The sequence below is a fragment of the Heptranchias perlo genome, chromosome 7, assembly GCF_035084215.1.
Source record: "Heptranchias perlo isolate sHepPer1 chromosome 7, sHepPer1.hap1, whole genome shotgun sequence".
NCBI lineage: Eukaryota > Metazoa > Chordata > Chondrichthyes > Hexanchiformes > Hexanchidae > Heptranchias > Heptranchias perlo.
This window is the reverse complement of record NC_090331.1, coordinates 11,113,402-11,138,897: the sequence shown is the minus strand read 5'-3', so window position 1 is coordinate 11,138,897 and position 25,496 is coordinate 11,113,402. Positions and strand designations below refer to the sequence as shown.

The window sequence follows — 25,496 nt, the reverse complement described above, 5'->3', positions numbered from 1 at the left end:
GGTTATCCCGGAGTTGAATTGCTGGCTGGCACTCGTCGTTGACGCTCACGCATGAATAGTGGCCGGTTTGGGCTGCTGTGGAACCATATCCAAGCAAGGAGTCATTGCCTTTCGGAGCCTTGGGGAGGTGAGAGTAGAAGGTGGGGGGGGGGGGGGGGGGGGGGGTGGGGGGGGGGGGTGGAGGGGTGGGTGGGGCGGGGGCGGGGGGCTGGGGGGTGGGGGCGGGGGGGGGGGGGGGGGGGCGGGCGGGGGGGGGGGGGGGGCTGGGCGGGGGGGGGGGGAGTCTGTGGTGCACATTTGAGTGAGAGGACGTCCCTCTTCCCATATGCAACTACATATTCTACATGTTTAAAAAGAAAAAAAATACTTTATATACGCGCCTTTCACGACTTCAGGACATTCCTAAGCGCTTTTTCAAACCAATGAAGTACTTTTGAAGTGTTGTATTGTAGGAAACGAGGCAGCCAAATTGTGCACAGCAAGGTCCCACTAACAGCAATCTGTTTTAGTGATGTTGGTTGAGAGGTAAATAATGGCCAAGACACCGGGGATAACTCCCCTGCTCCTCTTCGAGATAGTGCCACTGGATCTTTTGCAATCCACCTGAGTGGGGAACGGAGCCTCGGTTTAACATCTGATCTGAAGACGGCACCTCCTGCAGTGCAGCACTCCCTCAGTGATTCACTGGAGCGTCAGCTTAGATTTTGTGCTCAAGTCTCTGGAGTGGTGCTTGAACCCTTTCTGGACTCAGAGGCGAGAGTGTTACCCTCTGAGCCACGGCTGACACCTGTTTAGCCAACATACAAGTTTGTGTGGCACTATCATGTTTGTTCCCTTTTCCCACTCCAGTTTTCTTGCAGTTCTCTACCCTTGCCTGTCCTCCCTGAAGCCAGTGACTTTTTTGGGGGGGGATGGTACCCACCGGTAGCCACCTACACCTCATCGAAGGGCCATTCTTCACGTGTGAGCGAACTTGGTTAGCGAGTATTGGGTGCCTGTTTAAACTTTGGGACCGTCAAATCCAGATCTTGCCTAAGTCAGCATTCGCCTACACCTAGTTCAAGCTGGGATTGCAGATTAACATTCCCAGGCTGATTGTTCTTTCCAAACTCCAAGAACACTGAGGCCTGTTGTTGACTAACTGCACAGATTATCGGTCAAATCTGGGATCTTCCTTGTCTGTCTGACTCAGTGCCGTACCAGGCCATGTGATGTATTTGCCTATTGAGTTATGGGGCCGTGGCGGTGGGGAAAAGGGAACTGCACTATTTTCTATCTCGCACCACAGGTTAACCACCATCAAAGCAGCTGATGGATGTATAGGAAAGTACAAGAGGTAGGGGTTACAAATTAACGCCACACAAATTTGGCGCATAGTCTAATGGTGTTGGGGAAGAACGTTCTCCATGGGCGCAGGTGTGTTAAGTTGTACAGTTCAGATAGATGTAATGTGGCTGTAGAATGCCTTGTGCATTGGTGGTCCTGAGGTTTGCACATTGCTCTGGATTGTTGGGATTGGCAGTTCCCATCAAAAGTAATTGAAATTTTCTGGTCCATTTGAAGTACAGAAAAAACATCTCTGCTCATTCTTGCTGCTTACCCACTGTACTAAACAGTGTGATATGTACTGTAAAAATGCTGTGCGATCGTTCACTTCAACACTCGTCACTTGTTGATCTTTTTTGACTATTTGCTCAATCTTCTGCCTGAATCTCAAACTGTACGTACAAACCAACCATCCCACATTTGACACGCATGTTCCGTGTTTAGGGGCCCAATCTGTCATTGCAGACCTCCCCTCCATGCCACTCCTAGCCAGATCCTGTTTGAAGTGATTCCAGCTGCTGCATACTGTGAGTGGGAATTCTTATGAGAACAAGAGTACCCACCTACAGTAGAATTGTGATTAATTCCTCCTAACCCCCCCTCCCCACCCTGTTTTCCCTCCCCTCTGCCCCACTCAAACCCAAGAAATGGTGCAGTGACGGAAAGAAAGAAAGACTTGCGTTTATATAGCACCTTTCACGACTTCAGGACGTCCCAAAGCTCTTTTCAGCCAATGAAGTACTTTTGAAGTGTAGTCACCGTTGTAATGTAGGAAACGCGGCAGCCAATTTGCGCACAGGCAAGGTCCCACAAATAGCAATGTGATAATGACCAGATAATCCGTTTTAGTGATGCTGTTTGAAGGATAAATGTTGGCCAGGACAATGGGGAGAATTCCCCTGCTTTTCTTCAAAATAGTGCCATGGGATCTTTTTATGTCCACCTGAGAGGGCAGATAGGGGCCTCAGTTTTAACTTCTCATCTGAAAGACGGCACCTCCGACAGTGCTGCATTCCCTCAGTACTGCACTGGAGTATCAGCTTGGATTTTGTGCTCGAGTCCCTGAACCCACAACCTTCTGATTCAGAGGCAAAGAGTGCTACCCACTGGCCCACAGCTGATACTGCTGTGTCAAGAGGACCGAGTTGAGGAAAGGTTACAATAACCCTGTAATGTTAAGCCTTGAAAGGAGGCAATGAGAGGAGACCTCTAATTTAGATTATGTAAAGATATTAAGTGGAATAGAAAAGTAAATCCTGAGTACCACCTCAAGTAAACCATTGCCTGCAGGACAAGGGGACATGGGTGCAAACTGGTAAAATGCAGGAAGCTCTTCTTCACACCAAGAGTGAGCAATACCAGGAACGGTCTTTCAGGTAGGGGTAGTGGGGGGCAAAACCTCGGGATTGTTCAAGAGGCGGAGATCGTAGTTCCCTGTGGAAGGAATAAGTCAGATGGGCCGAATGGCCTCCACTTGGGTCTTTGTGACCCATCCTCACTAATCACGAGTGACGCATAATCCACGTATGGTGTCAATATTTGTTTATTGACTGATCACGAAGCCTTGTTGAACTATGAAGGCCTTGTGTACAAGTGGGATGAATGCCACGTCCGATTAATTCTGCTAATACCCACGCACGAGGAAGCTGGAGACTGGAACGGATCTATTCCAGAAATGTCACGTGGGAATTATTTCTGCGCATAAAATGCTATAATAAGTAGTTCCCATGAGGATAATGCACATGAAGGGATTTGATCACAAAAGCTTTGGGAAAACAAACATGGCATTATACTTATCCCATCGTTATACCACTAGGTTGGATAGATGTGATGAAAGCTAAATTTTGATTTTTTTTTTCTTCTTTTAACAACCTAATCAAATCTGCCAGATCAAGCTTTCACATGTGACCAGGGTGATTTACGAACTGCTCTTTCATTGTTTTTTTTTCTAGGGTGCCCTCACTGTAAGAATGCTGTGCCACATTTCACAACAGCCGCCGACCATTTTAAAGAAGAACGAAAGGTAATTTTATGGACTGTTCCTGCCTCTTAAACTTGGTGTGAAACAATTCATTCGTATGAAATTGTATCAGCTTCCCCCCGTTGGTTCAGTTGATAAATGCCCAGAGTGTAGAACACTCAGCACAGAGCAGGATCTAACCTGAAGCCTTCCCCTGGACTCTGGGGGCTGGATTAGCTGATTTCTGCTGCAAGGGCCGCTGCAATTGGTCTCTGCGCCCCCTTGGCGTGCAAGAGGAGAAAATTCAAACCGGGTTCCCGCTCCCAAATAGTTACCATGCTGAAAAAGCACGCATCAGATGAGGCAAAGACAGCCAAACCTCGTCACTTCTGATTCGCTGAACAGAAACTTGACGTTGTGGGGACATTGGATAACAGGGATTCCCTCTCGGCAGCCTTCATCCGGAGATATAGAATTACAGAGAATCTACAGCACGGAAAGAGGCCATTCGGCCCAACTGGTCCATGCCGGTGTTTATGCTCCACGTGAGCCTCCTCCCACCCCGACCCTCATCTAAGCCTATCAGATAGGATGAGACTAACCTCATGCCGTTGGAATTGTGGTCAAAGAAACGGGTCTTTGTTTTTCAATCACTGTGTAGTAACTCATTACTGCAGTGCTTGTACTTGCAGTTTTTGACGACTCTGCCAACTTGGAGGGAATTAACTTCGCGGCGAGCTGGGGGGGGAGCACTTGTGCACGTGTCTGCCAGAGAGTCGAACAACAGAAATACAGAACTAACCCGGAGAGTACAAAAGCTACTCGTGTCCCAGCTGGATCAGAAGTTTGCGTTCTTTTCCCCTCCCCATTTTTATTTGCTTTTCCTCAGCCTCTCACCTTCACGCTGGAATGTTCCGGGGCTGTGGACCTCACCGTAGCTTCAGACAGTGACACTTTGCCTCGGCTGACGGAGCAGCGCTTGGAGACAGAACATGGCCCCCTTTAATGCTTCTTTAAAAATAATTGTCTCCCACTCCTCCCCGCCGAGATGACCTTTCCTGACCCGAAGCTGGCGTGCTGAGGCCTGATCAAATTAACCGAAAGAAATGGCATGTATTTTGTTTCTCATAAAATGATACTGCGCGGAAGGAGGCCATTCGGCCTATCATGCCTTTGCTAGCTCTCTGACAGAGCTATCCAATAAGTCCCACTGCCCCTGCTCTTTCCCCACAGCCCCTTCAAGTATTTATCCAATTCCCTTTTGAAAGTTATTATTGAATCTGCTTCCACCGCCCTTTCAGGCAGTGCGTTCCAGATCGTAACAATTCTCTGCCTAAAACAAATTCCTTCTTCTCCCCACTCCCCCCCCCCCCCCCCCCCCCCAAACCCCGGTTCTTTTATTACAAAAAGAAATGTAAATCAGTTAGCCTAACATCTGTGGTCGGGAAATTACTAGAGTCTATAATTAAGGATAAGTCACCCGGTCCGGATGGGATGCATCCTAGGTTGCTGAGGGAATTATGGGTGGAAATTGTGACGGTATCGGCCATAATTTTCCAAACATCTGTAGATATGGGGGTGGTGCTAGAGGACTGGAGAATTGCAAATGTTCGACCCTTGTTCAACAGATGGTGTAAGGATAAACCCAGCAACTACAGGCCAGTCAGTTTAACATCGGTGGTGGGGAAACTTTTAGAAACGATAATCCGTGAAAGAATTAACAGTCAGTTGGACGATTGTGGATTGATTAGGAAAAGCCAGCATGGATTTGTTAAAGGCAAATCGTGTTTAACTAACCTGATAGAGTTTTTTGATGAGGTAAGAGAGGGTAGATGAGGGCAATGCAGTTGATGTGGTGTGTATGGATTTCCAAAAGGCATTTGATAAAGTAACGTACGGTAGGCTTGTCATCAAGATTGCGGCCCATGGAATAAAAGGGGCAGTAGCAATATGGATACAGAATTGGCTAAGTGACAGGAAACAGTTGTTTTTCGGACTAGAGGGAGGTGTACAGTGGTGTTCCCCAGGGGTCGGTGCTGGGACCACTGATTTTCTTGATATATGTTAATAGCTTGGACTTGGGTGTACAGGTACAATTTCTAAATTTGCAGGTGACACAAAAATTGGAAGGGTAATGAACAGTGAGGAGGACAGTGATATCGACAGGCTGGTGGCATGGGCGGACACGTGGCAGATCAAGTTTAACGCAGAAAAGTGCAAAATGATACATTTCAGTAGGAAGAACGAGGAGAGGCAATATAAACTAGAGGGCACAATTCTAAAAGGGGTACAGGAACAGAGAGATCTGGGGGTACATGTGCATAAATCGTTGAAGGTGACAGGGCAGGTTGAGAAAACAGTTTAAAAAAGCATTCAGGATCCTGGGCTTTATAAATAGAGGCATAGAGTACAAAAGTATGGAAGTCATGATGAACCTTTATAAAACGCTGGTTTGGCCACAACTGGAGTATTGTGTCCAGTTCTGGGCACCGCACTTTAGGAAAGATGTGAAGGCCTTAGAGAGGGTGCAGAAGAGAATTACTAGAATGATTCCAGGGAGGAGGGACTTTAGTTATGTGGATAGACTGGAGAAGCTGGGGTTCTTCTTCTTGGAACAGAGAAGGTTACAAGGGGATTTGATAGAGATATTCAAAATCATGAAGGGCCGAGACAGAGTAGATAGAGAGAAACTGTTCCTATTGGCGGAAGGGTCAAGAACCAGAGGGCATAGATTTACGGTGACATGAGAAAAAAACTTTTACACAGCGAGTGGTTAGGATCTGGAATGCATTGCCCGAAGGGGTCACGGAAGCAGATTCAATCATGGCCTTCAAAAGCGAACTGGATAAGTACTTGAAAGGAAAAAAATTTGCAGGGCTACGGGGATAGGGCGGCGAGTGGGACTAGCGGGATTGCTCTTGCATAGAGCTGGTGCGGACTCGATGGGCTGAATGGCCTCCTTCCATGCTGTAACCTTTCTATGATACAGTGACTGAACACCTTGAAAATTTTCAGCTGATCAGAGAGAGCCAGCATAGATTTGTAAAGGGTAGGTCATGCTTGACGAACCTAATTGAATTTTTTGAAGAGGTGACTAAAGTAGGTTTTTTTTATTCATTCATGGGATGTGGGCGTCACTGGCAAGGCCAGCATTTATTACCCATCCCTAATTGCCCTTGAGAAGGTGGTGGTGAGCCGCCGCCTTGAACCGCTGCAGTCCGTGTGGTCAAGGTTCTCCCGCGGTGCTGTTAGGAAGGGAGTTCCAGGATTTTGACCCAGCGACAATGAAGGAACGGCGATATATTTCCAAGTCAGGATGGTGTGTGACTTGGAGGGGAACGTGCAGGTGGTGCTGTTCCCATGTGCCTACTGCCCTTGTCCTTCTAGGTGGTAGAGGTCGTGGGTTTGGGAGGTGCTGTTGAAGAAGTCTTGGCGAGTTGCTGCAGTGCATCTTGTGAATGGTACACACTGCAGCCACTGTGCGCCGGTGGTGAAGGGAGTGAATGTTTAGGGTGGTGGATGGGGTGCCAATCAAGCGGGCTGCTTTGTCCTGGATTGTGTCGAGCTTCTTAAGTGTTGTTGGAGCTGCACTCATCCAGGCAAGTGGAGAGTATTCCATCACACTCCTGACTTGTGCCTTGTAGATGGTGGAAAGGCTTTAGGGAGTCAGGAGGTGAGTCACTCGCCGCAGAACACCCAGCCTCTGACCTGCTCTTGTAGCCACAGTATTTATATGGCTGATCCAGTTAAGTTTCTGGTCAGTGGTGACCCCCAGGATGTTGATGGTGGGGGATTCGGCGATGGTAATGCAGTTGAATGTCAAGGGAAGGTGGTTAGACTCTCTTGTTGGAGATGGTCATTGCCTGGCTCTTGTCTGGCACAAATGTTACTTGACACTTATCAGCCCAAGCCTGGATGTTGTCCAGGTCTCGCTGCATGCGGGCACGGACTGCTTCATTATCTGAGGGGTTGCGAATGGAACTGAACACTGTGCAATCATCAGCGAACATCCCCATTTCTGACCTGATGATGGAGGGAAGGTCATTGATGAAGCAGCTGCAGATGGTTGGGCCCAGGACACTGCCCTGAGGAACTCGTGTAGCAATGTCCTGGGGCTGAGATAATTGGCCTCCAACAACCACTACCATCTTCCTTTGTGTTAGATATGATTTCAGCCACTGGAGAGTTTTCCCCCTGATTCCCATTGACTTCAATTTTCCTAGGACTCCTTGGTGCCACACTCGGTCCAGTGTTGCCTTGATGTCAAGGGCAGTCACTCTTACCTCTTGAATTCAGCTCTTTTGTCCATGTTTGGACCAAGGCTGTAATGAGGTCTGGAGCCGAGTAGTCCTGGCGGAATCCAAACTGAGCATCGGTGAGCAGGTTATTGGTGAGTAAGTGCCACTTGATAGCACTGTCGACAACACCTTCCATCACTTTGCTGACGATTGAGAGTAGACTGATGGGGCGGTAATTGGCCGGATTGGATTTGTCCTGCTTTTTGTGGACAGGACATACCTGGGCAATTTTCCACATTGTCGGGTAGATGCCAGTGTTGTAGCTGTACTGGAACAGTTTGGCTAGAGGCGCAGCTAGTTCTGGAGCACAAGTCCTCAGCACTACAGCCGGGATGTTGTCGGGGCCCATAGCCTTTGTTGTATCCAGTGCACTCAGCCGTTTCTAGGTATCACGTGGAGTGAATCGAATTGGCTGAAGACTGGCTTCTGTGATGGTGGGGATACCAGGAGGAGGCCGAGATGGATCATCCACTCGGCACTTCTGGCTGAAGATGGTTGCAAACGCTTCAGCCTTGTCTTTTGCACTCACGTACTGGACTCCGCCATCATTGAGGCTGGAGATGTTTACAGAGCCTCCTCCTCCTGTTAGTTGTTTAATTGTCCACCACCATTCACGACTGGATGTGGCAGGACTGCAGAGCTTTGATCTGATCCGTTGGTTGTGGAATCGCTTAGCTCTGTCTATAGCATGTTGCTTCCACTGTTTAGCATTCATGTAGTCCTGAGTTGTAGCTTCACCAGGTTGGCACCTCATTTTTAGGTACGCCTGGTGCTGCTCCTGGCATGCTCTTCTACACTCCTCATTGAACCAGAGTTGATCCCCTGGCTTGTTGATAATGGTAGAATGAGGAATATGCCAGCCCATGAGGTTACAGATTGTGCTGGAATACAATTCTGCTGCTGCTGATGGCCCACAGCGCCTCATGGATGCCCATTTTTGAGCTGTTAGATCTGTTCTGAATCTATCCCATTTAGCATGGTGGTAGTGCCACACAACATGTTGGATGGTGTCCTCAGTGCGAAGACAGGACTTCGTCTCCACGGTGGTCACTCCTACCAATACTGTCGTGGACAGATGCATCTGCGACAGGTCGATTGGTAAGGACGAGGTCAAGTAAGATTTTCCCTTGTGTTGGTTCGCTCACCACTTACCGCAGGCCCAGTCTGGCAGCTATGTCCTTCAGGCCTCGGCCAGCTCGGTCAGTAATGGTGCTACCAAGTCTCTCTTGGTGATGGACATTGAAGTCCCCCACCCAGAGTGCATTCTGTGCCCTTGCTATACCCTCAGTGCTTCCTCCAAGTGGTGCTGAACATGGAGGAGGACTGATTCGTCAGCTGAGGGAGGGCGGTAGGTGGTAATCAGCAGGAGGTTTCATTGCCCATGTTTGACCTGATGCCATGAGATTTCATGGGGTCCAGAGTCAATGTTGAGGACTCCCAGGGCCACTCCCTCCTGACTGTATATCACTGTACTGCCACCTCTGGTGGGTCTATCCTGCCAGAGGGACAGGACATACCCAGGGATGGTGATGGAAAAGTCTGGGACGTTGGCTGAAAGGTATGATTCTGTGAATATGGCTGTGTCAGGCTGTTGCTTGACTAGTCTGTGGGACAGCTCTCCCAATTTTGGCACAAGTCCCCAGATGTTGGTGAGGAGAAATTTGCAGGGTCCACTGGGCTTGGTTTGCCTTTGTCGTGTCCGGTGCCTAGTGGTCCGTCCGGTTTTATTCTTATTGTGACTTTTTTTAGCGAGATTGTGCAACTGAGTGGCTTGCTGGGCTATTTCAGAGGGCCATTAAGAATCAACCACATTGCTGTGGGTCTGGAGTCACATATCGGCCAGACCGGGTAAGGACAGCAGGTGTCCTTCCCTGAAGGACATTAGTGAACCAGATGGGTTTTTACGACAATCTGGTAGTTTCATGGCCACCATTACTGATACTAGATTTTTTAATTCCAGATTTTATTTAATTAATTGAATATAAATTCCCCAGCTGCCATGGCGGGATTTGAGCTCATGACTCTGGATTATTAGTCCAGGCCTCTGAATTACTAGTCCAGTAACATGACCACTATGCTACTGTACCCATGACAGGGGAATGTCTATGGATGTTGTTTATATGGACTTCCAGAAGGCATTCGTAAAGTCCCTAGCTAAAGTTGAAACTCATGGAATTGAGGGCAAATTATTGACCTGGTTAGGAAATTGGCTGAGCAGCAGGAGGCAGTGAGTAGGGATAATGGGCAGGTACTCAAATTGGCAGTGGTGTCCCACAGGGATCTGTGTTGGAGCCTCAACTATTCACACTATTCATTAACGGCTTAGGTTGCGGGATAGAGAGGCACGTATCCAAAGTTTGCCGACGACACAAAGGTAGCCAGCATTGTAAGCAGTGTAAGTGGAGGCATAAAATTACAGGGCGATATTAATAGATTAAGTGAATGAGGGAAAACTGTGGCAAATGGATTTCAGTGTAGGCAAGTGTGAGGTCATGCACTTTGGACCTAAAAAGGATGGATCAGAGTGCTTTCTGAATGGTGAAAAGCTCGAAACAGTGGAGGTCCAAAGAAAATTAGGGGTCCACGTCCACAGATCATTAAAGTGTCATGGACAGGTACAGAAAATAATCAAAAAGGTTAATGGAATGCTGGCCTTTATAACTAAAGGAATAGAATACAAGGGGGTAGAAGTTATGCTACAGCTATACAAAGCCCTGGTTAGACCACACCTGGAGTTCTGTTTTCAGTTCTGGGCACCGCACCTTAGGAAGGATATATTGGCCTTGGAGGGAGTGTAGCGTAGATTCACTAGAATGATACCTGGACTCCAAGGGTTAAATTACGAGGCGAGAGTACACAAATTAGGGTTGTATTTCTGGAATTTAGAAGATTTAGGGGTGATTTGAACAAAGTTTTCAAGATATTAAGGGGAACTGAGAGGATAGATAGAGAGAAACTATTTCCGCTGGTTGGGGAGTCTAGGACTAGGGGACATAGTCTGAAAATTAGAGCCAGGACTTTCAGGAGTGGAGTTAGGAAACGCAAAGGGCATGTTCCTATGCTGGAGCTCCAACGCAGTGCACCCATCGGGTGGCATAAAAGGAACTCGTACCCGTGACATCCCACAAAGTGGGCCCCTGATCTTGATCATAGCGGCACACGGAGGGCTCCGTGTCAGACTTCTATCGCTGCCCACAGGCAGGAAGGGAATATCAAAAGCTCTCAACACTATGACCAACTCTTGCCTCCTCCTTACTGGTAGGGTTGCCAACTCTGGTTGGAGGCATTCCTGGAGGTTTGGACCACGTGACATTCTGATGATGTGATGTCTGCAAATGCTTGTGCATTTACTTTTTTGTAAAGGTTGGGTCCCCTGTCATTGAGTATATTTGCTCGTGGTTTCGTGCCAGCAGCTGTTGTGCGAGATGTCCTAAGAACCAGGAGACCACTAGTGAGCAGGAGAAACAGAGGGTCAGGGGAGTGATTTGCAGGGGGCGACCAGAGGTGGGAGGAACTTTGATTCCACCAGTAATTCATAGTAACTCACTGAACATGCATTGATAACTAATAGTAATACTGGTAACACTCCAATTCCCCTCATAACCAATAGTAATACAATAACTCAATGATTCGTCTATACTCAATGATCTGATCGAAGTTTATAAGATATTAAGGGGAACAGATAGGGTGGATAGAGAGAAACTATTTCCGCTGGTTGGGGATTTTAGGAGTAGAGGTCACGGTCTAAAAATTAGAGCCAGACCTTTCAGGAGTGAGATTAGAAAACATTTCTACACACAAAGGGTTGTAGAAGTTTGGAACTCTCTTCCGCAAACGGCAATTGATACTAGCTCAATTGCTAAATTTAAATGTGAGATAGATAGCTTTTTGGCAACCAAAGGTATTAAGGGATATGGGCCAAAGGCAGGTATATGGAGTTAGATCACAGATCAGCCATGATCTTATCAAATGGCGGAGCAGGCACGAGGGGCTGAATGGCCTACTCCTGTTCCTATATAACTGGTAGAAAAAGGTGTAGCACCCTGATATCCCACCTGTATCTAGTAGTAATCCTATAACCCACTGATACCCTGAAACTACAGCCAGAATCCCCCTGAACTGCATAAGGTGGGTACAGGCTTTTCAGTCAATGCCGTTTTTAGTAGGCCGGCTCTCTTTCCCTCTCTCCTTGGACTCTGGTTTGGACTCGGGGTCTGTGTGAAGGTGACAACTCTGATTTGGGAGCCTTAGTTAGACTATTTGGACTTCACACGTCAAAACCGCCCTGTGCAGACTGACCTCTAGCAAATTGAGAGGTCGCTCAAAGGGCACTTCTCACAGGCACGCCGGCCTAACCTCAGCTCAGCATCAACATTGCTAAACACTAGGCTCAGACTCAGTAAAGGAGAGGTTTCATAGAATTATAGAAATTATAGCACAGGAGGAGGCCATTCACCCCCTTGTGCTGGTGCTGACGCCCACTCCTGTAACCCCATTCCCCACCCCCTCCCCGACCCTTTTATATTGCTCCTCTTCAAATACTTATCCCATTCCCTTTGCAATAATGTTCTAGTCTCTACCTCATTCGCAACTTATGGTGAAGCATTCCATGGTCTAATAGCCCTCAGGTCAAGAACCGCCCTTCCCCCCCCTTGGTGAAGATCCTTGGTTTCCGTCTCCTTGTTCATCATTCGCCCACCAGTGGAAATAACCTTTCACTATTTGCCCGCAGTAAAGTCTCCAGGTTTCACGCACCCCTTTAATCTCGTAACCCAGTGCGATGTTCCACTGCAGTACTAAGGAAGTGCTGCTTTGTGGGTGGTGCCATCGCATAATAAATACAGACGAGGGAGGCCATTCAGCTCGTCTTAACTTATCCTTTCAAAAAGATTTCTCAGTTCCCCTCCCCTCCCAAACATGTCATTTATTAAATGGTTCCATTTACATCATTTAGGGTTTTTATCTCTCCTCTGACTGCCCTTTTACTGTTAATAATCCTGAAAGAATTTCTTACTGTTATGTTCTGCATCTGCAGTTATGCATTTTTCCTATTTTCCCCCTTTGCACCTCTGGCAATGCTTGCATCTGCTCTTGTATTCATCCCCGTAAACCCTTTTGCCTTTCTCCCTACATGAATTTGAGTTTGTTCTTGCTGCTTATATTGCTTCTGATCAGTCTGCCAATTCATTTAGTTTCATGTTTGTTCATGCTTATTGATTCTGGTTTTGTATCTGTCCTGCAGCATATTCAACGTTACGTTTTTAAAAGTGCTCCACTTGCCCTCTATCGAAGTATTATTGAAAAACACCCTCCATTCAATCTCCTTGGGCTGTTGCCGTATATCTTTGAAGTTAGCTCTTTTGAAATTAAATACCCGGCTGCTGCTTCTCAGTGGTTCTCAATCCCAGATCATGTCGAACTTAAGTCATTCTGTGGTCGCTATCCCCCAAGAATGCTGCAACTTCCATTCCCTGTATGTTATCCGGGTTACTTAACATTACCAAGTCAAGATGTGTGCCGTCGCTCATGGCTTCTCTGATTCATTCATTTGGTCACGTATTGCGGTTACCAGCTGAAATTGATATTCCCAATCTATAATTGGTTGATTGAATTCCCTTCTATTAAAATAACCTTCCCATCAGCTGCAATATTAAAGTGGGGTCCAGCCCATCTGTTTAGGTGGATGTTAAATGTATATACCTAAGTGGCGTACTCCTTCTAAAAATGCCTGTGTGCAGGCCGTCCTGGCTGGGGAACGGGGTGGGAGGGCAGACTGGTGACCTGCTCCATGTTGCTCTGGAGGTAGCCGCTGCAAAGGGTCTCCCTATCCATTCCACTCCCCTCCATGTTGTAAACCCATGGGTCATAGGCTCTACACTCTTTCCCGCCCCTACCATCCAAGACAAAGCAGCCCCATCCACCACCCTAAACATTCACTCACTTCACCACCGGCACACAGTGGCTGCAGTGTGTACCATCCACAGGATGCACTGCAGCAACTCGCCAAGGCTTCTTCGACAGCACCTCCCAAATCCGCGACCTCTACCACCTAGAAGGACAAGGGCAGCAGGCACATGGGAACAACACCACCTGCACGTTCCCCTCCAAGTCTCACACCATCCCGACTTGGAAATATATTGCCGTTCCTTCATCGTCGCTAAGTCAAAATCCTGGAACTCCCTTCCTAACAGCACTGTGGGAGAACCTTCACCACACGGACTGCAGCGGTTCAAGAAGGCGGCTCACCACCACCTTCTCGAGGGCAATTAGGGATGGGCAATAAATGCTGGTCTCGCCAGCGATGCCCACATCCCATGTACGAATATGAAAAAAAACCCTGATGGTACAGGTGAGAGCATAAACTCAGTGGGAATGTGTGTGAATCCATGGCGTACAACAGCACTGAGCTAGTGGGCTGCATTACTGTAACATCTGCAGATGTATATGTAGGAAAATGATTCCGTTTTGTAATCCCATATGACCAACAACAGGTCACTACGTCTGTATGCAAAACAGAGGAACATAGGAGTTCGGCCATTCAGCCTCTTGAACCTGTTCTGCCATTCAAGTAAATCATGGCTGATCTCTAACTTACATAGAATTACATTCTATTGTCCATGCTGGTGTTTATGCTCCACACAAGCCTCCTCCCTACTTCATCTCACCCTATCAACGTATCCGTTCTATTCCTTTCTCACCCATGTGTTTATCTAGCTTCCCCTTAAATGCATCTATGCTAGTCGCCTCAACTACTCCATGTGGTAGCGAGTTCCACATTCTAACCACTCTTTGCGTAAAGAAGTTTCTCCTGAATTCCCCATTGGATTTATTAGTGACTATCTTATATTTATGGCCCCTAGTTCCGGTCTCCCCCACAAATGGAAACATCTTCTCTACTTCTACCCTGTTGAACCTTTTCATAATCTTAAAGGCTTTTCTCAGGTCACCCCTCAGCCTTCTTTTCTCTAGAGAAAAGAGGCCAAGCCTGTTCAATCTTTCCTGATAGGTATATCCTTTCAGTTCTGGTGTCACCCTTGTAAATCTTTTTTGCACCTTCTCCAGTGCCTCTATATCCATTTCATAATATGGAGACGAGGACTGTGCACAGTACTCCCAAGTGTGGTCTAACCAAGTTTCTATACAAGTTTAACATAACTTCTCTACATTTCAATTCTATCCCTCTAGAAATGAACCCCAGTGCTTTGTTTGCTTTTTTTATGGCCTTATTAACCTGCATCGCTACTTCTGGTGATTTGTGTATCCCCAGATCACTCTGCTCATCTACCCCATTTAGACTCTCATTTTCCAAGGAGTATGTGGCCTCCTTATTCTTCCTTCCAAAATGTACCACCTCACACTTATCTATATTGAAACTTAACTCCATTTACCTGCCTTGATTCCGTAACCCTTAATACCCTTGCTTAACAAAAATCTTATCGATCTCAATTTTGAAATTTTCAATTGATCCCCAACCTCAACAGCATTTTGGGGAAGAGAGTTTCAGATTTCCACTCTCCTGTGCGCGAAGAAGTGCTTCCTGACATCACCCCTGAACGGCCTGGCTCTAATTTTAAGGTTACGCCCCCTTGTTCCCCCATCAGAGGAAATAGCTTCTCTCCATCTACCCTATCAAATCCTTTAATCATCTTAAACACCACAATTAGATCATTCTTTAATCTTCTATATTCAAGGGACTACAAGCCGAGTCTATGCAATCTGTCCTCAATTTAACTCTTTTAGCCGATCTGCTAAATCACATCCCTTTGTTCCAGAAAATGCAATTTTGAGCAGCTAAATCCAGAATCACCTAAATAGAAAATGATGTGGTGTGTCAGAGATGTAGTATTGACCTATGCTTCTGCACAACCTTGCTTTGCAGAGTACATATTGATCAGTAACTTGTGTTAATGGAACAAAACGTTGCCCATTTCTAATGCTGTTCGTGCGCGTCTAGCAAACAGTGCCAAAAATCGATGCATTTTATGCTGCTTTATTCACTTTCCCTATTTTCCCAAATGACTGTCGATAACAATTCCATTAGGCCCATTTCTCTTTGCCAATAAACCAGTTACGTGAATAGGATCTTGCACTAATAAAAGGATCCTGTCGTTTCCGGCTAGCTAGAAGGTGCTGTCAGATTCCCTTGATCAATCAGCTAGCTAAAGCAGTGAGAAGCTAAACATGTGCACTAGGAACTTCCTGGCCTGTGCTGAATTAACTGATCTTAAACAGGACACGGTAAGGGCAATGCAATTGTCCTCTGTGCTCCTGGACCGTGACAGAAACTTGATACCTCAGCACAATTGTACCCACCTTCTCAGCTGATTGCTCATGCTGAACCCAGCAGTGCCCAACCCTGGTGTCATGTTTGATTTTCATTTGAGCTTCAAACCCCATATCCAACCCAGACTGCCTGTTTCCCCCTTCACAGGATCATGTGCCTCCACCACTACCTCTCCCCGTCACCGCGCCCATGCCTTCATCCCCTCCGGGTCTGATTTTCTCCAATGCTTTCATCGTCACCCTCCCAAGCTCCTCCTTGCACAAGTTCTAGCCCATTGCTCCATCACCCTTATCCTGCTACATAAATGCAAGTTGTTGTCACTTTGGTCTGATCATCATCCCATATGAATTCTTGGTTTCTTTCTCACCACTGTTCGTGCGCACCTCAACTCGCTCTCCGTGTGCAGCGCATTGATTTCAAAATTGTGATTCTCATTTACAAGTCACTCCATGGCCTCAGTCTGCTTCATCTCTGCAGCCTCCAGTTCTACATCCCAGCTTTTATCCTCCTTTCTTCCACCTCTAGTTTACTGCATATTTTCAGTAAGGTGTCAGCCATGACTCAGTGGGTAGCACTGTCGCCTTTGAGTCAGAAGATTGTGGGTTCAAGTCCCACTCTAGAGACTTGAGCATAAAAATCTAGGCTGACGCTCAGTGCAGTACCGAGGGAATGCTGCACTGTCAGAGGTGCCGTCTTTCGGATGAGATATTAAACAGAGGTCCCGCCTGCCCTCTCAGGTGGACGTAAAAGATCCCATGACGTTACTTCGAAGAAGGAAGGGCAGTCAAAGGAAGGGTGGGACCGATTAGGAGATCTAGTGCGGTTGATGTGTATATGGACTTTCAAAAGGCATAGGAAGAGGAGTAGGCCATTCAGCCCCTCGTGCCTGCTCCGCCATTTGATAAGATCATGGCTGATCTGTGATCTAACTCCATATACCTGCCTTTGGCCCGTATCCCTTAATACCTTTGATTGCCAAAAAGCTATCTATCTCAGATTTAAATTTAGCAATTGAGCTAGTATCAATTGCCGTTATTTGATAAAGTACCACGTAATAGACTTGTTAGCAAAATTAAAGCCCATAGGATTAAAGGGACAGTGGCAGCATGGATGCAAAATTGGGTAAGGGACAAAAAGCAGAGAGTAGAGGTGAACGGTTGTTTTTCAGACTGGAGGGAAGTAAAAAGCGGTGTCCCCCAGGGGTCAGTATTGGGACCACTACTCTATTTGATATATATTAATGACCTGGACTAGGGTATAGACAGTATAATTTCGAAGTTTGCAGATGACACAAAACTCGGAACTGTAGTATACAATGTGGAGGATAGTAACACACTAAAGGAGGACATAGACAGACTGGTGAAATGGGCAGACACATGGCAGATAAAATTTAATGCAGAGAAGTGTGAAGTAGTACATTTTGGTAGGAAGAATGAGGAGAGGCAATATAAACTAAATGGTACAATTGTAAAGGGAGCGCAGAAACAGATAAACCTGGGGGTGTATGTACACAAATCTTTGAAGGTGGCAGGACAAGTTGAAAAGCCTGTTTAAAAAAAAAACAATATGGGATCTTGGGCTTTATTAATAGAGGCATAAAGTACAAAAGCAAGGAAGTTATGCTAAACATTTATAAAACACTGGTTAGGCTGCAGCTGGAGTATTGTGTTCCGTTCTGGGCACCACACTTTAGGAAAGATGTCAATGCCTTAGAGAGGGTGCAGAAGAGATTTACTAGTTGGGTGTCCAGAATGTTTTAGTACTTTTTGAACCACTCCAGTCTACTAATCATTTATTAAACTGTAATACAATAAAGTGTAACATTTGTGACCCATGCAGACCAAATCACACGGCACTTCCTGCAGGGAAATTTTTAATCGATCTTGCCATCAAAATTCCATGCCAAAATATTAGTTGAACATTTAACAATTTAGAGTATGCGATCAAATGTCATATTCTGTAGATTTAGGATAGTGACAAGACAATAATTCCACTAGTTAGAGTAATTACAAGGCTTATTGGAAATTGCACAGTTGGCAGGTCAAAAGGGGCGAATTTTCCCTCTTCCCCTGTCTTGTGTCTGTGCTTTTTATCAGCATGTGGATGATTGCGTTCTCTTGCACCTGCATGACCATTGTCCTGTTGCACAATATTAACGACTTACATTTTGTACGATTACTCTTTCTCTTACGCATGCAGTGAGGCTCCTCCCTACTTTATTGGCCCCATGATGATAGTCACGTGGAGGGGCAGGGAAATAACACATATAAAATAAAGCACCAGTCTACTTCAGTTTTTTAAAAAACATATGCGATCACTTTTCTATGCGCGTGAGAGATTAAAGCCATACGCTATCTCCTGAAAAGAGAAGGCTGAGGAGTGACCTATTGTGCGGCTTAAAAATTCTGAAGGGGTTTGATAGGATAGACCTAGAGAAGATGTTGCCACTTATGGGGGAGTCCAAAACTAGGGGTCATAAATATAAGATAGTCACTAATAATTCCAATAGGGAATTCAGGAGAAACTTCTTTACGGAGAGTAGTTAGAATGTGTAACTTGCTACCACGTGGCATGGTTGAGGTGAAAAGCATAGATGCCTTTAAGGGAAAGCTAGATAAACACATGAGAGAGGAAGGAATAGAAGGATATGTTTATAGGGTGAGATGAAGTAAGGCGGGAGGAGGCTCATGTGGAGCATAAACATTGGCATAGACTGGTTGGGCTAAATGGTCTATTTTTGTGCTGTAAATTCTATGTAGTTTTTTGTTAGAGAAAAATTAGATTTCAAGTTCAGTGTAATGGATGGCTGTGCAAATCAGGAAGGTCCCAGGCTCAGTGTTTGGTCCCTGTTGAGGTCACTGATCACTTTTGGGGCTGTGATGAGGGCCTCTTCCATTAGACATGGGATGGAGGGAGGTGGAGGAGAATCAGTCAAAGTTCCCATTCCTGGTAGTTATCTAGTGACCTCTGTTTAATGTCAGGTGAAGAAAGCATCAGAGTTGACTCTACTGCCCTTTCCATGGTCCAGTAGTCTGCTGCTAGTCATTATTGATACTCTCTTATGAACAATAGCATCTGGCACTTTTGGATCCAGCTTGGAGTTGGTGCCTTTGAGAAGGGACGGAAGAACATTGGTGAGGGAGGAAAAAAAATGCAATGTCGTTTTAAAGCGTTTTAAGAGGCTACTTCTGAGGTGGCTATTTTTCCTTCTCTTTACTACTGTTCCCTGCTCTTTATCTCCTGTCTTGTGGAAGAAATGATTCATGCAAGGGTACGGTACCACTCGCAGCCCTTCGATAACTGATCCGAAGGTCATGTGTGACCTTCGATATTGAGCATAAATGGAGCGATATTTCCATAATGGCCATCACAGCCACTGAGCTCACACCTGTCCTAAAGTGTGCTCTCCAGCAAGAGTCACTAGATAATGATCGGGAGTGGAAATGCAGACTAGTTACTGTGTTTTTTTTTCACCTCCTCTCACTCCTCAGCCCAGGGACACTGAACGTACTGTATTGCTCCCACCGGTGCCCAGTCAGAAATCAGCTAACTCCGCACACAGCAGGAACCAAACCTCAGGATTTTCCAATGGCTCAGTCCAACACCAGACCATGCAATTACCTGCTGAACCATGCAGGAAAATTGTTTTCCGCTGTTTTTTTAAAAAAAAGAACATTGTTTGAGCTTTGACTGAGAATGTTCATGGTTTTCAAAAAAGCTCGTGATTTGTTGCTATGTTTTCAGAATGCATAATTAACAAGTGGATTATTTCAATTATGTTTTGTTTTTAAAAAGTTCAGATGATTTCTGGTTTCTGCCATTCATTTAATCCCACTTTGTTTTTGAGGATGAAACTTGGCGATGCCATCTGGCGTGACGGATACTTTTTCTATCCCTCCCGTATAAGGAGCTACCTTAGTTTGGTGCCTTCCCATGACAGTACAGCAGGGTGGGCAGTCTTGCGTCACTTCGACATTGGGTGAGAGGCATCGACAGGAGATGCATGGTTTTCCCCACTGTTGACGGCACTTGAAAATTTAAAGGAGGCGCCCACTGAAGTTGCAATGTCGGCGGACCCCACGTTCTTGTGGGCATTGTGATGTGCTGTTTAAGGTGCCTCCCATCCGGGTCACTTAATGCGTGGAGCCAGTTGTGTTCATCTGCTCGCTTGCACCAAGAAGCAAGAACACAGACGCACAGAACTAATGTTACATCCATTTCAGGCCTTGGGGCTTTGTCCTACAAATCGGCTTAGAGTATGACCGTAAGTACCACGGGGAGGGCCAGCCGATAGAGGCCACTGAGCATTGATCCCCGGGTGCTTGACCTATAAGATAAAAAGACCTTTAAATCAGCAACACGTCACTTGGTACCTCAGTTTTCTGTGGCCACCACATGACCTCGTCACTGATTTTGTTCAGTCCTAGGGATTCTGCAATGTACATGTTTCCCCGTTTTGTCTCATTTGTTGGTCAGCTGGTTTTAATTTGATATCTTGCAGATTGCCTATGCTGCAGTCGACTGCACTAAAGGACAGAATAACGAGTTATGCAAACAGGAAGGCGTGGAGGGCTACCCCACCATCAGCTACTACAATTATGGCAAGTTTGCAGAGAGGTACAGTGGGGAAAGAGCGGTGAGTACAACTTGAGGATGAGTATTCGTTCTTAACTGTAGGAAAAATCTCTTTGAGGTCAAAGTAGCTCCAAGATGACATGACTGGCTCGGAATTAAGTCAGCCCTCTGTGGAAGCTTTAACAGTCTGATACCTGAATCAGGCAGGTCCGCCATCTTTCAGGGCACTGCTGTTGATTGACCTGCTAGTCTGGCTCACTGATGGAACCTGGAAGGGTAAACCAGGCACCGGGGCTGCGACTCCCATTCGACTCTAGATAAATTTGTACACCGGTTCTCTAATAGGTATTAGCCATGGCTCAGTGGGTAGCATTCTTGCCTCCAAGTGAGTTCAACTCCTACTCCAGAGACTTGAGCAGATAATCTAAGCTGAAACTCCAGTGCAGTAGAGAGGGAGTGTTGCACTATCAGAGGTGCCATCTTCCAGATGAGATGTTAAACCGAGGCCCCATTTACACTCTGAGATGGACGTAAAAGGTCCCTTGGCACTATTTCGAAGAAGGGCAGCGGAGTTCTCCCTGGTGTCCTAGCCAATATTTATCCCTCAACCAACAGCACTAAACCAGCTAATGATCTGGTCATTATCACATTGTTGTTTGTGGGATCTCGCTGTGCACAAATTGGCTGCTGCGTTTCCTACATTACAACAGTGACTACAATTCAAAAAGTACTTCATTGGTTGTAAAGCGCTCTGGGATGTTGTGAAAGATGCTGTATAAATGCAAGTCTTTATTTCTTTCTATCTAATAGGTAGGTGGTCCCAGCATGACGAACAGAAGGGAACTTGCCAGTGCTGTCTACTGGTAGGCTGTGCAGTTTTAGCTGGTTAAAGTTCAGTCGACCCCCCCACCCCACAATTTGTACACACTTAAGGGAAGACTGTGTCAGGCTGCATCTGATAAGCAGGTTCTCCCCCTGGGGGAGGGGGAAAGAGAGTGAGCACTCTGTATCAGGCTAACAAATTCTATTTGCGTAGCTTTCTCAGTAGCTTGGCTTGGAGATTTTTAAACATGTTGCTGGCCGAAAGAAAAATTCCTATTGGGGAACAAATACCATGGGGAAGAGCATTTACTGGACTTCCCTCTACCCCCAAAGAGAAATCATTTTAAAAAAAAAAAAATTATTTTAGTCATTCAGAGATGTATATTTTTATAATATACTTGCATTTACACGTCGCCTTAGTACACCAAAACGTCTCAAACTTCTTCACAAAATGAATTACTTCTGAAAGTACAAAGAATCAATCAGTTCTGGTACTGGATGATTGAGGAATAATGTTAAAAAATTACTTTCACTGAATGTAATTCCCTCTCCATGGGCAAAACTGCCAGTTGCTCACCCATTATCCATTCTGTGCTCTCTGGCCTAGAGTGCTTGGAGCTTTATGATGAATTTGTGTGTGTAATTCCATTGACGCACCCGCTTCTTCTATCAAAAGAAGTGAGTAGAGGCTCCGCTACTATCTCAGCAAGTTTATCCAGTGAGTAGCTGAGCCGCACAGAGTGGGAACATCCAAAGTTCAGTTCCTAGTCTGTGTTGAACTTTCTAACCCCAGCTGGAGTGGTGGTAAGGACACAATTGGCCTCTGGGCTGAGAAGGGGAAAATCAGTCAGGCTTCCCACTTCTGATCGCCATCCATCCACCTTCCCTGGAAGTGCATGCGCAGGAAGCTTGGTGATAACAGGATCAGGCTTGTGTGTGATATCCGCTCCCTCCCCCACACCCCACATGTGAAATAGCCAGCTGATATGTAAATAATGGCCACTTGGGCAAATAGAATCATAACGTTTTACAGCACAGAAAGGGGCCATTCAGCCCATCAGATGTGTCCCAGCTCTCTGAAGGAGCTCTCCACTTAGTCCCATTCGCCTGCCCTTTCCCCATACCGTTTTATATTTTAAAAAATCAAATATATATTCACTTTTTTTAAGTTATTATGGATTCAGGTGGAGCACTCAATCTCCTAGCAACCGTGTTTTTTTTTATAAACTCCCTTCGTTCTTTTGATAAATTTGTGCCCTCTAGATTCTGACTTACTGACCAATGGAAATAGATTTTCCCTATTTACCTCTACAAAATCCTTCATAATTTTGAACACCTCTATCAAATATCCTCTTAACCTTCCCTGCTTTACTGAAAACAGTTCCAGTTTCACTAGTGACTCCTCATAACAAAAGCCTCTTATTTCTGATATCATATCTTCTGGTACCCTTCCTATACCTTTGATGTAAGCAGAGAGCAATTGGCACCTCTGGAACTGTAGTTCAGCACAGTCAGTGAAGGGTGGAGGGTGTGAGAAAGTTGATGAGGGAATTCAAAACAAACCCTTCTGCAGAGCATTGAACAGGAGGAGATTTACATCAAGTTACACGCAGTCCGCAGCACAGAAACAGGCCATTCGGCCCGACTGGTCTATGCCAGATTGCATGCTGACACTGTTGTGCGGAAATGTTTTTGGAGGAAGTTTTTTAACAACTTGTTCATTGCTTTTCCAGTTACTTTTAAAGAAAGCAAAAGACTGGGTGATATAGTGGGTTAGGCACTCTGGGCACCAATCCAGCCTAGTCTGCGGCTGTAAGCTGTGCAATCAATTTGGGCAGTCTCCATCCAGATCTAGAACCATAGGATAAAATTGCCTCTAATTTGATATCAATTAATACTCACATGGCCATCTTGCTTAGAACCAGAGGGCACGGCCTGCGCTTGAAGGGGGGTAAATTCAAAACTAATCTGTGGAAATAATATTTCAGTGAGCGAGTGGTCAATCTATGGAACGGACACCATGGGCAGACGGTGGAAGCTGTCAGTATTGATTCATTCAGATGCAAATTAGATAGATTTCTTTCAAATAAATAACACTTTGGGATACAGTATATGAGTAATTAGAGACATGACATGTGGTAAGTGTAGCAAGCTTGGGAGGGAAAAGATAACTTAGGACCTATGGTTCCCAAAGGTCTCCACCACTGAGGGTTTTCCTCACCTCATGTCTGGGTCTGTTGTAGACTGACTGATAGAGATTGATTACTATGATTGGTCAACAATTCCATTATCGTTGCATCATGCGACTGCCAGGAGGGTAGAAGTTGAACTAGATGGACCTTGGTCTTTTTACCTCAAGTAATTCCTATGTTCCTATGAGCCATAGAATGCCTAGCATGAGAAATGGAACAGTCTCCTGACGTTGCACCTGAGACACATTGTTGAGGCAGACTAGACCAAGCTTTACTCTGCAGCTAACTATGCTACGCCTGGCCTGAGTACTTGATGCTGGCTCAGGGTGCGTGAAATGGAGTGCGTTTCATTCCCCACCACTAATATCCTTCGCCTTGACTAACACAAAATTCATCTATATATATAAAAAAAAGGAAGGTATGCTTTAGATCGGTGAGCTCTGCGATCAGGGTTGGAATCTAGGTGGCCTATAGGGATGGAAGCAGTCTCTTCAGTTGGCATCTAGCACCCCTCCCCACCACCCCCCCCCCCCCCCCCCAACAAAGGGGACACATTTGGGCTATTTCAACAGAGCTCCTAGGAGATGCGACTCTACAGTGCAAAAGCTACCCACAACTTGTTTGGATGAGAAGATTTTGCCACAAGAGGAAAAGCTTACTGGGTTGAAAAATTGAGTTGGTTCCTAAGTGTATTTTTACTTGTCTTAGGAAGCTGGTTTCATTAATTACATCGGAGGATTGAGGGGGAAAGACCATGAGAAGATTGCAAAGAGGAAGGAGGAGTTGTAACCTTGGATACCTCGAGTTTGCCACCGCACTGTGAAAGAGCCCTATTTTCATCACTACTGTACTGAAACTTCATACTTTCCAAGGACCGAGGGGTTTTTTTTTTCAAATGAAGAGTAACCAATTTATAAAAAATTTTGTAATGAAATGGACCACTTGCAGTTCTTTTTTTTAAAAAGGGCTGCGCGCTATTACGAGGAAAATACAATTAAAATTTGAATGCCACCTTTCCCCACTGTTGTGTTCAAGTACTCTGCTTGTAACTATTGATCGACTGGTGCAAATGGCAGTTGCATCTTGGTGCCAATATTGTCAGTGGCCCCTGCTGATTGCAATATTCTAGTTTTAGATTACTTTTTTAAAGAGGAAAAAAAAGGGTTCAATAAATGCAGGATAAAGCCATTCCTTCAAACAGTTCGAAAAATAAAGCACAAGTATGTGCAGAACATGGAGCAAGGCTAAAGTATCCGCCTTACTATCTACGCAAGAATGGGCCGTCCTTATTACTGGACCTATAACAACAAAGAAGCATTGGAACTGGACTACATCAGTCGATCTCTAGCTCGTGTTCTATGCAAATGTTTTGTAGCTCCGGGTTTTCTACATCAGGTCCCAGCAATTCGGGTGAGATTTCCTAATGTTGCCGGGTTTTTTGTTTGGGAGGGGTAGGAAGCGGTTAGAAGTTTTAATCAAATTGCTCAGGGATGGTACAAGGAAGTTCCAAAAGGCAACAAGTCAAATGTAATTATGTTTGAATTCCATGATTATTTAGGGTGCTGGAATGACCTGCAACTAAATTAGGCAAATAGAAAATGTGTCAAAATGGAAAGGGTTATCAGTACAATTTCAGCCTTTGCGTCTTGGTCTAGTAATGTTTTGATTATTTTCAGATTGCATGTTGAATATGGAAAATTGAACTTATCAAAGAAATCTAATAAAATGTTTTTGTGTTTTACTTGTATTGGTTTTAACTAACGGGAGGAGGAGGCTCTGTAAATATCCCCATCCTCAATGATGGCGGAGTCCAGTACATGAGTGCAAAAGACAAGGCTGAAGTGTTTGCAACCATCTTCAGCCTCCTTCCAATATCTCCACCAGTCTTCAGCCAATTCGATTTGATTCACTCCACGTGATATCAAGAAATGCATACAGCAAAGGCTATGGGCCCCGACAACATCCCAGCTGTAGTGCTGAAGTCTTGTGCTCCAGAACTAGCTGCACCTCTAGCCAAGCTGTTCCAGTACAGCTACAAC

General features: G+C 45.6%; 1 protein-coding gene across 2 annotated transcripts in view; it reads left to right on the top strand.

Moving 5' to 3' along the window:
* pdia5 (protein disulfide isomerase family A, member 5) overlaps nucleotides 1-25,198 on the top strand; it is a 108,820-nt gene extending 83,622 nt beyond the window's left edge. Inside the window, exons 15-18 of one of the 2 annotated variants that reach the window (XM_067987072.1) lie at nucleotides 3,279-3,349; nucleotides 20,370-20,504; nucleotides 21,254-21,306; nucleotides 24,166-25,198. In XM_067987072.1, coding sequence (XP_067843173.1) covers nucleotides 3,279-3,349; nucleotides 20,370-20,504; nucleotides 21,254-21,306; nucleotides 24,166-24,199 — 293 coding nt within the window. In that variant the 3' untranslated portion in view covers nucleotides 24,200-25,198. The remainder of the gene's footprint in view (nucleotides 1-3,278; nucleotides 3,350-20,369; nucleotides 20,505-21,253; nucleotides 21,307-24,165) is intronic. The other variant, XM_067987073.1, reaches the window with a different exon arrangement.
* The last annotated feature ends 298 nt before the right edge of the window (nucleotides 25,199-25,496 follow it).